General features: G+C 37.8%; 1 protein-coding gene across 3 annotated transcripts in view; it reads right to left on the minus strand.

Moving 5' to 3' along the window:
- The window catches only part of UACA (uveal autoantigen with coiled-coil domains and ankyrin repeats), a 122485-nt gene extending 107439 nt beyond the window's left edge, over positions 1–15046 (minus strand). For 2 of the 3 annotated variants that reach the window (XM_036735021.1, XM_036735020.1), the window contains exon 1: positions 14883–15031. In XM_036735021.1, the coding sequence (XP_036590916.1) occupies positions 14883–14957 (75 nt within the window). In that variant the 5' untranslated portion in view covers positions 14958–15031. Of the gene's footprint in view, positions 1–14882 lie in introns of all 3 variants that reach the window. The other variant, XM_036735018.1, reaches the window with a different exon arrangement.
- Positions 15047–17833: the final 2787 nt, after the last annotated feature.

Below are 17833 nucleotides of genomic sequence, written 5' to 3' on the forward strand. Positions count from 1 at the left end.
GTTTTGGTTCTGTCTCCCATATAGAGAGTCAGTTATATTTTGCGATTCAGAACTATGCTGGCATACTCATAGTCATCATAGGCACTGTGAATATTGCACCGGCGCTACAGAAGGCAGCTATTATTTCCCCATGCAGGCCTTTTATTATTTTCCAAGCTAAATATCTCCAGTTTCTTTAAATGATCTTTACATGGCATGGATTACAGGCCTTTCACCATCCTGTTGTCTTCCATTGGACATTCTTCAGCTTACCAATGTTTTCTCTAAAATGTGTTGTCCAGAAATGAATACAATATTCTAGATATGGTCCGACCAAGGCAAAATATGACAAAATTGACAGCTCCCTTTTCACAGAAACTAAACCTTTTAGGTAGCCTAAGAGCTAAGGTAGCTTTTTTGACTGCCATTGACACACTTGATATGGAACTTGTAGTCCATCTGAGGTGTATATCTGAGTAAGAGAGCAGCGAGTCTTTGTAGGGATAGAGGGAGTCAGGAAGATCTGCTTCTGATATATTGTTGGTAATGTTCATTCTTTTTTTCCTCCAAAGAGGACCAGTGACATCATCGGTGGTATCTTGACCTATGTGTGAACTGGATTTAAGTGAGGCAGATTCTCAGCCTCACTCTCTCTTCCAGAGTCATTAAAGCCCGGTGGTAGAACAAAAGTCAACACTGGCAGTGTCCTAGGATGCAGTGGATGACTTTGGCATCTTCAATGCCTAACCAAGCTCTAAGCTCTCCACAGTACCTGCTTTAGCCATTTCTACGGCCATTGAAATAAATTGTTCTCATCCACCTATTCTATGTGAACATGGGCAAGTCACTTAACCTTTCAATGGGTAATTCTCTAAAACTACAAATCACAGTGGAAATCCCAATGTGCGTAGAGAAGTTTCCATAGGAAAGAACTCTCTACATCAATGAAATCAGTCCTCCAGAAACATGCTGGGTAAGACAAACAAGAAAATGACAACTTATCTGTTACAGATGAATTTTAGGATATTCAATTTCACATACAGCTTTTGTGTAATAACTTCTTAGTGAAAATAAAACTAATCAAACACTGAATACATAGAAAAAGGTAGCGATACACATAAATAACACATTAATTTCATTCTTTGTACCACATCTAAATCTTTACCAAAGAAATTTGTGAACTTCCAGGAGACATGATGGTAGAGTAGGAAGGAAATCACCTGAACTCTCCCAAATTCACCTACAACAACTATAAAATAGTACCTCAAAATGAATTCAGGAAAGGCAAAAGCCAACAAAAAGAGTGAAACAGTTTTCCAGCCTAAGACAACTTGAAAGGTCAGCAGGAAAGGTCTCTCTCACTGAGGTTAAAAAAAGGGAGGGGAGAGGGGAGTGCAGTTCAGGACAGGCAGTGTCCTGGCAAGCCAGCAGCAAGCTCTGTCTCAGAAAGCCAATGGGAGACTCAAAGCCCCAGAAAAAAGTTGGTGAACAAGACCCTGCAGCCCTAGTGCAGCAGCAGGAGAAAGGACACCCCCCCCCTACCCTGTTGGCCCCCCTAGCAGCACCAGGCTTCCCCCTACTCTGGGCCTTAGCATAGCATCATACAAGCAGCCCGCAACACTACGTGAATGGCCAGGCGTCCAGTGGGCACTGACACAGCACCAGCCCTGGCTCCCTGTGGGCCCCAGCACAGAACAAGGTGAGCAGTCAGGCCTCCCCATAGCCAGCACCTAGCACAGCAACAGGAGAGTGACTAGACCCCTGCAGCACCTGTGCAACACCAGCTAGAAGCTAGGCACAAGAGCTTAACTCCTTCCACCCCAGAAGCACAGCTCAACTTTAAAAGTAATCAAACAGGCTAGAAAAAATAGAAAAAAATAAAAAAGAACCTGACCATAAAATTTATAAAGTTTATCATAGTGACAAGGAAGATCAAAATACAAACTCAGAAGACCACAACAATGTTAAAATGCCTACATTCAAAGCCTCAAAGAAAAATGAGAATTGGTCTCAGGCCCAAAAAGAAGTTCTAGAAGAGCTCAAAAAGGACTTTAAAAATCAAACAATAAAGATAGAAGAAAAATTGGGAAAAGAAATGAGAATGATTCAAGCAAATCATGAAAAAAGAGTCAACAGTTTGATAAAGAAGCACCAAAAAAGGGAAAAGATATACAAAAATTTACTGAAGAAAACAACTCGTTAAACAGTAGAATTAGCCAAATGGAAAATGAGGTAAAAAAGCTGACTGGAGAAAATAACTTAGAAATTAAAACTGAACAACTGGAAGCTAATGACCCCATGAGACATCAACAATGAAACAAAATCAAAAGAATGAAAATATAGGAAAAAATGTAAAATATCTCATTGGAAAAACAACTGACAGGGAAAATAGATCAAAGCAAGATAATTTAAGAATTATTAGACTCCCTGAAAGTCATGATCAAAAAAAGGGCCTGGACATCATACTTAAAGAAATTATCTAAGAAAATGGCCCTGACACCCTAGAAACACAGGATAAAATAGAAATTAGAAGAATCCACTAATCACCTCCTGAAAGAGATCCCAAAATGAAAACTCCCAGTAACATTATAACCAAATTCCAGAATTCCCAGGCCAAGGAGAAAATACTGCAACAAGCAAGAAAGAATTCAAATATGATAGAGCCACAATTAGTATTACATAAGATTTAGCAGCTTCTACATTAAAGGATCAGAGGGCATAGAATACAATATTCTAGAAGGGAAAGGAGCTAGGATTGCAACCAAGAATCACCTACCCAGCAAAACTGAGCATAATCCTTCAAGAAGAAAAAAAAAAAAGGTCATTCAATGAAATAAAGGACTTCCAATCTTTCTTGATGAAAAGACCAGAGCTGAACAAAAAATTTGATCTTCAAATACAAGACTCAAGAGAAGCATAAAAAGGAAAGAGAAAACATAAGAGATTCAATAAGGTTAAAGTGTTTGCATCCCTACATGGGAAGAAGATTCTTGTAACTCTTAAGAACTGTATCACTATTAAAGCAGTTAGACAGAGGGTATGGGTATAAAGTGACTTTGACGGGATGACATCCAAAAAGAAAAAAATTAAGGGGTAAGAAAGAGTATTATACTGGGACCAGAAGGAAGGGAAAGGTAGAGTGGGGTAAATTATCTCACATGAAGAGGTACAAAAGAACTATTACAATGGAAAGGAAGATGGGAGGCAGGGCAGTGGGCATGGCTTGAACATTACTCTCATTGAATAACACACACAGTCAGTTAGGGATAGAAATTTATCTTACCCTGTAGGGAAATGGGAAGGGAAGAGGTTAAGAGGGAGGACTGATAAAAGGGAGGGCAGAGTGGGGAAGGCAGGGGTCAGAAGCAAAATACTGGTGAGGAGGGAAAGGATAAAAGGAAAGAAAAAAAGAATAAACAGGAGGAAAAATAGAATAGAGGGAAATTTACAATAATCATAACTGTGAATGTAAATGGGATGAACTCACCCAGAAAAAGGAAGCAAACAGCAAAGTGGATTAAAAACCAGAATACTAAATTATGTTGTTTGCAAGAAACATACTCGAAGTAAAGAGACAAACACAGAGTAAAGGTAAGGGGCTAGAGCAGAATATGTTATGCATCAGCTGAAGCTAAAAAAGCAGAGGTAGCAATCATCTCAGACGAAGAAAAAAGAAAAATCTAATTAAAAAAAAAAAGAAAGGAAACCACATCTTGCTAAAAGATGCCATAGACACTGAAGTAATATCAATACTAGACATATATGCACCAAGTAGTATAGCATCCAAACTAAAAAGGAGAAATTAAGTTAGTTACAGAAATAGACAATAAAACTATACTAATGGGGGACCTCAACTTTCCCTCTCAGAACTAGATAAATCTAACCACAAAATAAACAAGAAGCATTTGAACAGGATTTTAGAAAAGCTAGATATGACAGACCTCTGGAGAAAATTGAATGGAGACAGAAAATAATATACTTTTTTCTCTCAGGGGTACATGGCACCTACACAAAAAAATGACCATGTATTAGGGCATAAAAACCTGACAAATGTAGAAAGGCAGAAATACTAAATGCAATAAAAATTACATTCAATACACAGCAGTGGAAAGATAGATTAAAAATTAATTAGAAATTAAATAATCTAATCTTAAAGAATGAGTGGATCAAAGAACAAATCGAAGAAACAATCAATAAGTGCATTAAAAAGAATGATAACAGTGAGACAACATATCAAAATTTATGGGATGCAGCCAAAGCAGTACTTAGGGGAAACTTTATATCTCTAAACTCTTACTTACATCAATAAAACAGAAAAAGAACAGATCAATGAATTGGGCATGCAACTAAAAAAAAAAAACCCTAGAAAAAGAACAAATTTTAAAAAGCTCAATAGAACACCAAATTGGAAATCTTGAAAACCAAAGGTGAGATTAACAAAATTGGAAGAAAGCTACTGAATTAATAAATAACAGTAGAAGCCAGTTTTATTTGAAAGGGGGGAGGGGCAGCTAGGTGGCACAGTGAATCTCTATATGCATGGGCCCTAGAAGCAGGAGGACCTGAGTTCAAATCCTTCCTCAGACACTTGACCTGTACTAGCTGTGTGACCTTGGGCAAGTCACTTAACACCTATTGCTTTGCCTTCCCCCTTCCAAAAAAAAAAAACCAAACAAAAAAACAGTAATATAGATAAACCATTGGTTAATATGATTTTTAAAAAAGAGGGAAACCAAATTACCAGTATCAAAAATGAAAAGAGATAATTCATCACCAATGAAGAGGAAATTAAAGCAATTATTTGGAACTATTTTGCCCAATTATATGCCAATAAATTTGACAATCTAATTGAAATGGATGAATATTTACAACAATATAAATTGCCCAGATTAACAGAAAACAGAATGCTTAAATAACCCCATCTTAGAAAAAAAAATTGAACAAGCCATCAATGAACTCCCTAAGAAAAAATCTCCAGGACCAGATGGATTCACAAGTGAATCTATCAAACATTTAAAGAACAATTAATTCCAATACTATATAAACTGTTTGGAAAAATAGGTGAAGGGGTGCTACTAAATTTCTTTTATGACACAAATATGGTGCTGATACTAAACCAGGAAGAATGCAAACAAAGAGAGAAAACTACAAACCAATTTCCTAATGAATACTGATGCAAAAAAAATTAAATAAAATACTAGCAAGAAGATGACAGCAATTTATCACCAGGATAATACACTATGATCAAGATAAATTTATCCCAGGAAGGCAGGGCTGTTTCAATATTAGGAAACTATCAACATAACTGATATATCAATAACCATATCAATAACAATACTGAGAAATCATGTGACTATCAATAGATGCAGAAAAAGCTTTTGACAAAATATAGCACCCATTCCTGTTAAAAACACTAGAAAGCATAGGATAAAGGGACCTTTCCTTAAAAGGAAAGTTTCCATCTAAAACCATCAGTAAGCATTATCTGTAATGGGGATAAGCTAGAAGCCTGCCCAAAAAAGATCAATGGTGAAGCGAGGATGCCCATTATCATCACTACTATTCAATACTGTACTACAAATATTAGCTATAGCAAGATGAGAAAAAGAAATTGAAAGGGTAGGCAATGAGGAATAAAGCTGTCACTTTGCAGATGATAGGATGGTTAGAGATAGGATGCTTAGAGAATCCTGGAGAATCAACTAAAAAACTACTTGAAATAATTAACAACTTTAGCACAGTCGCAAGATATAAAATAAACCCACATAAATCATCAGTATTTCTATGTATATCCAACAAATTCCAGCAGCAAGAGAGAAAGAGAAATTCCATTTAAAATAGCTGTAAATACTTTGGAGTCTATCTGCCAAAACAAACCCAAGAATAATAGTAATACAATTACAAAATATTTTTCACACAAATAAAGTCAGATCTAAACAACTAGAAAAATATGAATTGCTCATGTATAGGCCAAGCCAACATAATAAAAATGACAGTTCTACCTAAATTGATTTACTTATTGAATGCCATGCCAATCAAACTACCAAAAAATATTTTATAGAGCCAGAAAAAATAACAAAATTTCATATGGAAGGACAAAAAAAATCAAGAATATTAAGGGAATTAATGAAAAAAAGATGTGAAGGAAGGTGAACTAGCCCTATCAGATCTCAAATTTTGTTACAAAGCAGTAATCATCAAAAATTCCTGGTACTGACTAAGAAATAGAGTGGTAGGTCAGTAGAACAGATTTAGTACACAAGATACAGTAATAAAGGAACATAGTAATCTAGTACTGCCTGATAAACCCAAAGACCCCAGCTTCTGGGACAAAAACTCATATTTAACAAAAACTGCCAGGAAAACTGGAAAACCGTATGGCAGAAACTAGGTATAGACCAACATCTTACACCGTATACCAAGATGAGGTCAAAATGGGTACACGATTTAGACATAAAGTGTGATACTATAATCAAATTAGGAAAGTATGTAATAATTTACCTGTCAGATCTATGGAGGAGGGAAGAATTTATGCTCAAACAAGAGATAAAGAACACTGTGAAATATAAAATGGATAATTTTGATTATATAAAATTAGAAAGCTTTTGCGCAAACAAAACCAATGCAACCAAGATTAGAAGGAAAGCAGAAAGCTGGGAAACAATTTTATAGCCAGTGTCTCTGACAAAGGTCTCATTTCTCAAATATAGAGAGAACTGAGTCAAATTTATAACATAAGTCATTCACCAATTGATAAATGATGAAAGGATATGCACAGGCGGTTTTCAGGTAAAGAAATGAAAGCTATCTACAGTCATATGAAAAAATGCTCTAAATCACTATTGATTAGAGAAATGCAAATTAAAGCAATTCCAAAGTACCACCTCACACCTATCAAATTGGTCATATGACAGAAAAGGGAAATGATAAACGTTGGAGAGAGTATGGGAAAATTGAGACACTGATGTGTTATTGGTGGAGCTGTGAGCTGGTCCAACCATTCTGGAGACCAATTTGAAATTATGTCCAAAGGGCAATCAAACTATGCATACTTTGATCCAGCAATCAAGTAGGTCTGTATCCCAAAGAGATCATAAAAAAGGGAAAAGGACCCACATACACAAAAATATTTATAGCAGCTTTTTGTGGTGGCAAAGAACAGGAAATGGAGAGGATGCCCATCAACTGGGGAATGGCTGAACAAGCTGTTGTAAATGAATGTAATCAAATACTATTTGTGCTATAAGAAACGAAAAGAAGGATGCTTTCAGAAAAACCTATTAAGACTTATATGAACTGGGGCAAACTGAAGTGAGAAGAACCAGAACATGGCACAACAGAACTGCAAACTTGTGGGATGATCGATTATGAATGACTTAGCTATTTTCAGCAATACGGTGACCTAAGCCAATTCCAAAAGACTCACGATAAAAAAAAAACGCTCTCCACCTCCAGAGAAAGAATAGACGGACTCTGAATGCAGATCAAAGCATACTATTTTCACTTTATTTTTTCATATTTTTTTCTTTTGGTCTGTTTGTTCTTTCACAACATGACTAAATATGGAAATAGGTCTTACATGATTGCACAGATATAACCTATATCAAATTGCTTACCACCTCAGGGAAGGAGGTAAGAGAAAGCAAAAAATTGAAATTCACATTTTTTTAAATGAAGGTTAAAATTTGTCTTTAGAGGTTATTGGAGAAAAGAAAATAGTTTTTTAAAGAATTTTCTTACTTTTTTTTAATCATATCATCTACCAAGTTCCTCTCACATCAAACCAATGCCATCTTCCTTGGATGATTCACAGAAGACACAACAAACTAATATAAGGACTGAACAGAAAATCTAAATTTATAATTAAAAATTTCTAATTAAAACATACAGATATTGGCTCAGCCATTGCCATCTTTTTTTTTTCCTTCTGCCTATTCTCTTTCCACATCAAAAAAAAAAAAAATATGGTACTTGAGGATTTAAAATGCTACTATAGCTTCATGTGGCTGGCATTTACTCATTAAAACACACACACACACACACACACACACAGAGTAACTCAATAGTTCTTTGAGTCAAATTTAACAAAATCTTTTCTAGTGATTCATATTTTTCCCAGTACTGAATACTAACGACACATTTACTACTTATCAAACTACTTCCAATTAGTCTGCTGTTTAAATTTAATTATACTACAACACTAGAATGTGATTTATTTATTATTAAAATGTCATCCATCTTTCACTCAGGACAAATCCATTCTCATGGACCTAAGGAGTAACTTTTTGACCATCAGGAATAAGTAACCAAAAAAGGTTTTCTCTCTCTTCTTTTAGAAGAAAATGTCTTTTGATATGTACCTGCCTAAAGGAAAGGGAATGGTCAGTTATTTTTTCATTTAAGATCCATGAATCTATAAAATAATAACAAAACCTAATCCATTCTTCACCATGATGCTTGCTTGACTAATATAACCACATTTCTATTCCTCAACTCTGCATCATTTGAGTTTATGCCAATTGAAACTAAGATTATTCAAATTTTAAAATATTCAGGAAGGGAGGGAGGGGTCAGGTCTATTCCCAGAATGGGATAATCAACCTGCCTTACCTATTTAAACCAATTCAGTCTCAATGTCACTATGTCCCTATACTTAAGCCTGAAAATGGTATGAAAACTATTCATAACCCATATAAAAGAGCTGTAAATGCTTTATGATCCCCAAATGTGTTATCTAATTGTGCATTATAAGTAGAGAGCATGTTCCTGCTTTGCTTTTCATTTTATATACAGATTCACATACTACAAAAGTCAATTTAACCTTTCACCCAGGCCAAGTTAATACAGATGGTAGTTGCAAAATATAACAATAAAGATTACTGATCTCAGTGCTGTGAAATTCAAAGGTTTACATCTTGCATAACCCACAGCAAAGCAGTAAAAGTTTACATAAAGGATATATGAAACAGATGCAAAGCCCAAAGGTTATGGTGCTTAAGTAATATTACTTGAGCCTAACTCCCTGCCCCACCAGAAACCCAATATTAGAATTGGTAGGGAAAAGGACAAGGGGTCCAGACTTATGACAGCATTCACTTAAAGAACTTCACTCCTGGTGAGGAAAACTCCTTCCAACTGTTCTGAAACCTGAGTTTCTCTTCCTCATTTTTCCATATTCCCCCAGTTCCCTTCAAGACTCAATTCAAATGCAACCTCCTTTAAGAGGCCTTTCCTGTTTCCCCTAGGTACTAGAGTCCTTCCCAATAACGTTTTACTATTTATTTTATATATATTCTGCCTTTAGCCTTTATTTATCTAGGAATAAGCTGTATTCCTGCAGTTGAAAGAAAGCTCTTTAAGCTTTACAGGGCTTAAAGAAACTGCCTCACTTTTTTTTTTTGTCTCTCTTGCACCTAGTACAGTGTATGGCACAAAGAAGTCACTTAATATATGCTTGTTCAGTAACTTATAGACAGTTGCTGGGGCACAGAGAAGTTCTTTTGTTAAGGCTATATTAAGGATGAGTCTTGAATGTAAATCTTCCTGCCTCTTCTATCTGCTCAGGCGGATTGCCTCTATATTTTAGACATAACCTGACAAAATTATAAACTGAGTCAATAAAAATGAATAAAATACAATCATGCTGGCAACTTAAATCACAAAAAACCTTGCCAGCCAATCAAGAAGAAAACTTTGCCTCCTATAGAAGCTATTCTCCCTTCATTAACTTTAGACTAAATCTTTGACAGGAATCAATAAACAAATTGAAGAAAACTGTTCAACTCAAACTTCACAGGCAATCTTTGTGAGTTCAAATACTGTAACTTTTAAACACCACAAAGTTTGTCTATAGTTTCTTTCTTAATCAGAGGGGCAAACACTGAAGAACACCTAAAACACAAAATTCTGAATTTAAAAAAAAATTTTTTAAATAGTCTTTCCAATATATGATATTGAAGATATACAAACCTCAATTATTCCACTCCTATTAAAAGAAGTAACTGAGATCTGTGCTCATTACTTAGTTTCACCTTCAGAACACAACTGCCAAAGAAATTCACAGTAAAATACTCTAATTCAAAACATGCTGGTCCATAGCAATGCAGCAGTTAAAGTTCTGAGAATAAAAAAAGAGAGCTCCTACTCTTTGTACTTTTGTTAAGGAACACAGGATCTACAATGAAAAGAGGATCCTAGGGAAATATTGCAGACTAAAGCTTTAACATGCAGTTTTGATTTAAAGTTTACATCTTTTAATTAATGCAAGTAAAAAGTACTTCACTAAATTTCAAAAGTTGAAACTAACCATAACAATTTGTGGCTTAAATTATTTAAGACATTACATAAAAGTCATAGTTATTACAGAATCAACTTTTCAAGTGTATACAAATTACCTCTCTGTAGAAGGCACACAATCCACTTTTCAAAACTTAAACAAAACAAAATATTTGTGTTTGGGTGTGTCTATGTGTGTGTGTTACATATACACATAATAGACATATCTATCATACATATTGCCTTGCGTTCTAAATGATTTAAATCTCCACTAAATGCTAAAACTATTTTTCCCCTAGGTAACTAAGAATGCCACATCCTGGCAATTTTTCAGGGCACCAAAACATTAGCAAGATTTTGCATGATACATTAATAACTGGTTCATGAAGCACAGTGTTTGACCTCCAAAAGAAACTGGGGTACAATTTAACATATCATTTACTTAGCTATGCAATATTGGCTTTCAGAAAGAAAGGAAAAGGAAATACCTGAAGCAAGACCACATAAAGCAAGAGGCTGGATTACTGCTATATCTAATTCAAACCTTTAATAATCTGAGATTTTGGTGGTATCAGATTTTCCACACAAACATAGATCACAACCTCTCAACAACTTTTCAAGAGATGCTATGGTCAAAATATTCATCTGCTTGCAGCCCATCTGATGATAAGCTTTCCAAAACTGAGCTAAGCTTGAAATACTTTATCATGAAGAATTTTACAGCTTGATGGGAAATATTTAAACAAATCTAAGAACCTCCAGTTTCACTCAGCTCATATATCTTCATGATGCTTTTCCCAATTCCTCCAAGCTACTAGTGCCTTGTACCTAAAAATTATATTATTTACTGTGTATGTAAAAATATATATTAAATAAATATGCAGCTAGCTGGCACAATGGATAGAGTGCCAGGCCTGAAGTCAGGAAGACTCTTCTTCATAAGTGCAAATCAGGCCTCAGACATTTATTAGTTGTGTGACCCTGGGCAAGTCACTTAACCCTATTTGCCTCAGTTTCCTCATCTATAAAATGAGCTGGGGAAGGAAATAACAAACCACTTCAGTATCTTTGCCAAGAAAACCCCAAACGGGATCACAAAAATTTGGACATAACTGAAAAAGGCTGAACAATAAAAATGTGTGTTTAAACACACACTAACATATGTATATGTTGTCTCCCCTCATAGAATATAAGACTGAAGGGCTTGTCTCATTTTTGTCCTTTTATTCCTAGAACCTAGGACAGTACCTGTCACAAAGCAGGAATTTAATAAATGTTTACTATTTAATTGATTGACGGTACCTAATATCCTCTTTGAATTCCAAATTGATGACAGAACAACTTACAAATAACTGTAAGACAGATGGAATAAATATAAAAGAATGTATATCTCAATTATGGAAGACAATTCTTTAATCCTTCATTCCTTTCCAAGCTCTACTCCTAACTCTCTGGACTTGCCCCACCATGCCAAAGGAGCCTCCTCAACCTGCAAGTTCACTCTACCCCCAGATCTCTCATACCAGAACTACTCTCCAGGCCCACAGCCCCTTCTTCTGACTGGCTGAGTCCTCCCAAAACCCAAATTTCAAGGAAAAATGCCCAAGCCAGCCATATCTTCATTGCTCTCCAAGCTCCATTCATGACTCTCCAGACACCCTCTACAACATCCTCCTTCCTCTACCTTTTCAACTTCCTTTTAATGTGTTGTTCCACCCACCCACACCCATAGGAATGTAACCTCTTTAGGGCAGGGACTGTCTTTCTTTCTGCTTGTATTAGTATCCCTAGTGCTTTAGCACAGTATTAAGCACTTAATAAATGCTCGTTGTTGAAGACCTTTTCTTTTTTAACAAATACAAGGAAATACTAGGGACAACATAAATGTATGTTAATGTTATGACTGTATGTTAAAAATAGGACTTAAAGAAAAATAAGATTAGAAAAATATTTACCACAAATATGACAGAAAAAAGTGACACCTAAACTATCCAAGGAGCTAGTAATAATTCAAAAATGCAACTTCCATAATGGATCAATGATCAAAGAAGAGATGAACACATAAAGAAAACAGGAAATCACTTAAAAATACTGGTGCCTCACACCCTGCAAACTATCAAAAATCATTAAAAGCAACAAAATTCAGTATCCTATTGTTGTGGAAAAACCCTACTGGTAGAATTGCAAACCAGTAGAATCTTTTTGGGGACAATTTAGCAGTAGATAATAAAAGCTACAAAAATAAGCACACCCTTTGAACCAATAGCTCCTTTGTTGAGAATATGTCCTGTGAGAGAAATGGCTAGCATTAATATAGTGTTTTAAGATTTGCAAAGCACCTTGCAATAAATAAATCTGTCTGTTCAAAGATTTTCTTAAAAGCATTACATGTAATTTTAAAAATCTGAAGATACCTAAATGTCCAGCAATAAAAGAATGGTCAAATAAATTTTGGCATATTAATGTAATGGGATTACATTACAATGTAATATAATTATGTTCAAATATGAGGAAAACAAAGAAATCTGGAAAGATATATATGAAATAATACAAAGAAAAACCAAAACCAAAAGGGGTATACATTAACTATGACCACATAAGAATGTGAATGACAAATGGCAATGAATTATGTTGACCCCTTAGAAGGAGTGATTGGTTATATTTTATGCACAAGAATCAATATAAAAATAAATTATTAAGTCAGTCTAATTAGTTTTATTCGTGCTAAACATTAAGTTTTAAATAATTTCATTTTTCAAAGGAATTTACAGTTACATAAGGAGCAATCATAAGTAGCTCCATTAAAAAGCCCTTCAAAAAGCAATCTACCTACACACTTTGAAATGCTTGTTAAATGCAGAACTTTTTTTTTTTTAATTTTAAAGTAAGTTCCTTGAGAGTAGGGACTTTTCTTTTGTCTTTGTATCCTCTTTCTTTAGTATAGTGTCTGGTGCAGGTGCTTAACTAAAAATGCTTATTAACTGATTAGCTGATTTGTCAAGTTCATAATTTTTTTTGAATTCCTTCATTTTGAGAGATTTAAAAGTACAATAAGTTGGAAGGTTTAAAAGTTCAGAAAGTTGTCCCTGAGCTTGCAAGTTTGTAAAATGCAAAACTGCACACTGATAATTTTTTGACATCCCAAACATCTTGTGGGCTTTTGGAGGAATTAGTATGAAGTTATGCAGTGTTTTATCATGGTGTGTAAACTTCTTGTGATGAACTGTCTCTGGTCTAAGTAACCTAGAATCCAGTGAAGTAAGATGTTTATAGAAGAGTAACATTGTGACTTTCTCTGATACTAGTAACATTTTCCCAGTTCTTAAGAACAAGGCCATAAGGGGCACTCCTCCCCAAATGTTCATACTATTCATAATCAGCATATCTTTTTACAAATCTGGGGTACAGACCCTGGTCCTTACACAACTTATTTTCATTTATAAGCTAATCCTAGAGAAATTTTATTAAGCCAGATAGAAATATAAAAAGAAGAGGAAATAGTGCTTTAAGGTTTATAAATCATTTTTACATAAAATTTCTCATTTGGTCTTTTCCACAATCCGAAAATCGGGTGCTACGCTTACCCTCATTTTACAGAAGATGAAACTAAGTGGGTCAGTAAGTATCTAAGGCAGGATTTTGAGGCCAGATGTTCCTAACTTCAAGTCCAGCACTCTATGCACCATGTGAAGAATTACATAGTAACTTGAATAATTCCTAGAAGTCTTGGGAGGTGACTGATTTTTCAAGATGATGAGGAAGATCCTGTTTTGAGCATTCTAGGAAAATAATAAATGAGACTATTTTAGAGATTATATCTTCTACAGGTTTCTGGTTGACCAAGACCTTTTTCTTTTTTTTTCTTTTTTGCATCCTGGGGTTTAGATCACATTTCCATTACCTCAAATTGTCAAAGTCATCAACTCGCAGGAAGTTCCCCAAAGATACCCAGCAGTTCCCTTTGAGCCTCTACGTTAGAGCTATGCACTGTCTACACACTACAGTGAAGCACCTCGGATTTCACCATCGCATAAACTTTCTAGGAGTCTGCATAAGCCCACGGTTTCTCCCCAAACCTCCCAACACCATTCCAGCTTCCGTTTCCATCCTCCGCACGCCACTGGCTAGAAAACCAAACTCCGACTTTGCGAGTCTCCCGCGGAATGAGCGCAACGTCGTGCCCCCAGGCCCGGCTGCCCCCTCCTCTCTGCACCGGTCCCAGACCCTCGAGCAGCTTCAATAAAAGTGGGAGCCGGGCGAGGGCCGGGGGTGGGCGGCCCTTCCTCGCCTAGCCCGAGAGCGACATCTCTCCCAAAAGTCTCGCTCACCCCGTCTGGCCCCGGGCCTTCGTCTTGTCCGTCCCCCGGGGCCAGGGTCTCGCTCGTCCCGTCAGTGCCCCAGGGTCGGAGTCTCGCTCGCCCAGTCTGGCTCCGGGCTTTCGCCCAGTCAGTCCCGGGGGACGGACTCTCGCTCCTGGAGGGTCCCCGAAGGAGGCTGGGGGCGGCCGGAGGGGTTTGGGGAAGGGGGGATCGGAGGATTCAGAGGCAGACTGGCCCCGGCGGGTGGGAGGGAAGGGAGAGCAGGGGGAAAGCGGGGGACCCCGAGGCCGGGACGCGGGCGGCACTTACCGGGCAGGCTGCCCCGCTGGCAGGGGCCGGGGCGGGCCCCTCCTGCCTCTTCAGGCGAGACTTGAGGCTCTTCATGGTCCCCGGCGCTCGGCCGCGGCTGGCGCGAGGACGCAGAGGCTCCCGGGCTGCAGGGCGCGCGAGACGCTCCTTCCCCGCCCCACCTGCCACCTGGGGAGGGGGAGGGGCGGGCGGGGAGGACCCCACCGGGGGGACCCGCCTCGGGGCCTCCCGCCCCACCTCCCAGCCAATCCTGCCGCGTTCCTGAAGAGGGAGGGGACCCGGCCTGGACCAATAGGGATTCATGAAAGGGGTGGGACTTCCCCTTTAAATTTCTTCTCCGCCCCCATCCCCTTCTTTCCCGAAAAAAGTTTGTTGAGTTACTAACCTGCCGAGATTTCCAGGAAAGAGGTTGGAGGGATGAGAAGTGAGTGCCTTGGAGGTGGCGTTGGGACCCCAAGAGCGAGGCCTCCGGGCTAGGCCAGATTCCCCAATCCTCTGGCCACTCGAGGCTTCCTACTGGGGCTATGACCACCCACGTGAGCTCTTCCTTATAAAGCTGGGTTAGGTTCAGTTCAATTCAGTAACCACTTATTAAGAGCCTACTATGCGCCACGCGCTGCGCGAAGTTCTGGGGATACAAAAAAGAGGCAAAAGACAGTCTCTGCCTCCGAGGAGCTTATAATCTAACGGGGGAGGCAACGTGCAAAACGTGTGCAAAGCAAGCTATATATAGGATAAATAGTAATTAAAAGAGGGAAAGCACTAGAATTAAACGCGGTTAGGAAAGGCTTCCTGTAGAAGGTGGAATTTTTTCAGACTTATTAAAGGTTTTTTGACAGATAAAAATAGAAGACAGTCAGTGAAGAAGTAACCTTAAATCTTAAGACACCCACAAGACTTTTCTTCCACAGGTTTCTTATTTCATTGTCCATTCATCCCCTCCATGCTTTACTGCATAATATCTACAATCGTGCAAATATTAAATATTGACAAGTAACCTAGAGACTAGAAATGGAACCAGTTGCAAAGAAATGGAGAGGTGGGGAGGCGGGTAGGGAAGTCGAACTACGTAGAGCGGTGTAGAAAGGGACAAATATTGCTGATAGGTTGAAGAATAAAATAGGCTTTGAGAAAAAATATTTATGAATCAAGTATGAAATGCACAGTTAGGGGAGGTCACACACATGCAAACTTATACCAAACACAGATTAAACAAATTTAACTCTACTAAACTGAAGGTTTGAGGCAGTTATCCATATAATTCATAGGATCATACATTTGACAGTTATCTAACACAGCATCCCAGCTGCAAGAACAGCTGAGGAAAGTGACAATCAAGCTCACTAGCTAGTAATTGTCCCTCAAGAGTTGAACCCATATCTTCGGACTCTAATTCCACCATTCATTCCACTACAGCAGCCTGCCTCCCTCACCGGTTCAGCTCTACACTACCCTTTACTCTAGAATCAAACTATTGCCTTTTTGTCTTACAGCTCCCCAGACTTCCCTGAAACCCAGCCCAGGGTTACTCCAGCTGTCCACTTTACTTCTACTTGTGTGCAGCTGAAAGCTTCATAAGAGTGCCCACCAATTGTACACTGTAAATAAGTGTTCTCTAATATCAGCTGGACCCTCTATTCCCCAAGGCAATTCTTTTTGTCTTTCCTGACTGCCCTGCTTTCATACTCCCCATTCATTGCCTCTCCTCCAGGAGATATATCAAACTCTGAGCTAGGAAGCTCCTGGATAATGGATGGCTTCAATTCTCTCTACCTTTTGCCAGCAGACATTTTGGTGGCTAAGACTGATCTTTTCAGTCTGGTGTAGAATTTGTTTTTTTTTTCCTTTATTATTTTTTTATTTTTACATTTATTTATTTAACATATTTACTTTTCAGCATTGATTTTCACCAGAGTTTGAATTACAAATTTTCTCCCCATTTCTACCCTCCCCCGCACTCCAAGATGACATATATTCTGGTCGCCCTGTTCCCCATTCAGCCTTCCCTTCTGTCACCCCTCTCCCCTCCCATCCCCTTTTCCCTTCCTTTCTTGTAGGGCAAGATAAATTTCTACGCCCCATTGCCTGTGTATCTTATTTTCTAGTTGCATGCAAAAACTTTTTTGTTTTGTTTTTGAACATCTTTTTTTAAAACTTTGAGTTCCAAATTCTCTCCCCTCTTCCCTTCCCACCCACCCTCCCTAAGAAGTCAAGCAATTCAACATAGGCCACATGTGTATCATTATGTATAACCCTTCCACAATACTCATGTTGTGAAAGACTAACTATATTTTACTCCTTCCCAACCCATCCCCCTTTATTGAATTTTCTCCCTTGACCCTGTCCCCTTTCCAAAGGGTTTGTTTTTAATTACCTCCACCCCCATCTGCCCTCCCCTCCATCATCCCCCCCTTTTTTTTATCTTCTTCCCTCTTCCTTCCTGTGGGGTAAGATACCCAATTGAGTATGTATGGTATTCCCTCCTCAGGCCAAATTTGATGAGAGCAAGATTCATTCATTCCCCCCTCACCTGCCCTCTCCCCTCCTCCCACAGAACTGCTTCCTCTTGCCACCTTTATGGGAGATAATCCACCCCATTCTATCTCTCCCTATCTCCCTCTCTCAATATGTTCCTCTCTCATCCCTTAATTTGATTTTATTTCTTTTAGATATCTTCCCTTCATCTTCAACTCACCCTGTGTCCACTCTCTCTCTCTCTCTCTACATATATATATATATATATATATATATATATACACACACACATTCACACACACATATATATACATACATACATGCACATTCACTTATGTATATATATATACATAAACATATATATATGTATATGTATATACATATGCATATTCCTTTCAGCTACTATGATATTGAGGTCTCATGAATCATACACATCATCTTTCTATGTAGGAATGTAAACAAAACAGTTCAACTTT

This window comes from Trichosurus vulpecula, chromosome 8 (assembly GCF_011100635.1).
Source record: "Trichosurus vulpecula isolate mTriVul1 chromosome 8, mTriVul1.pri, whole genome shotgun sequence".
In the NCBI taxonomy this organism is placed as follows: Eukaryota; Metazoa; Chordata; class Mammalia; order Diprotodontia; family Phalangeridae; genus Trichosurus; species Trichosurus vulpecula.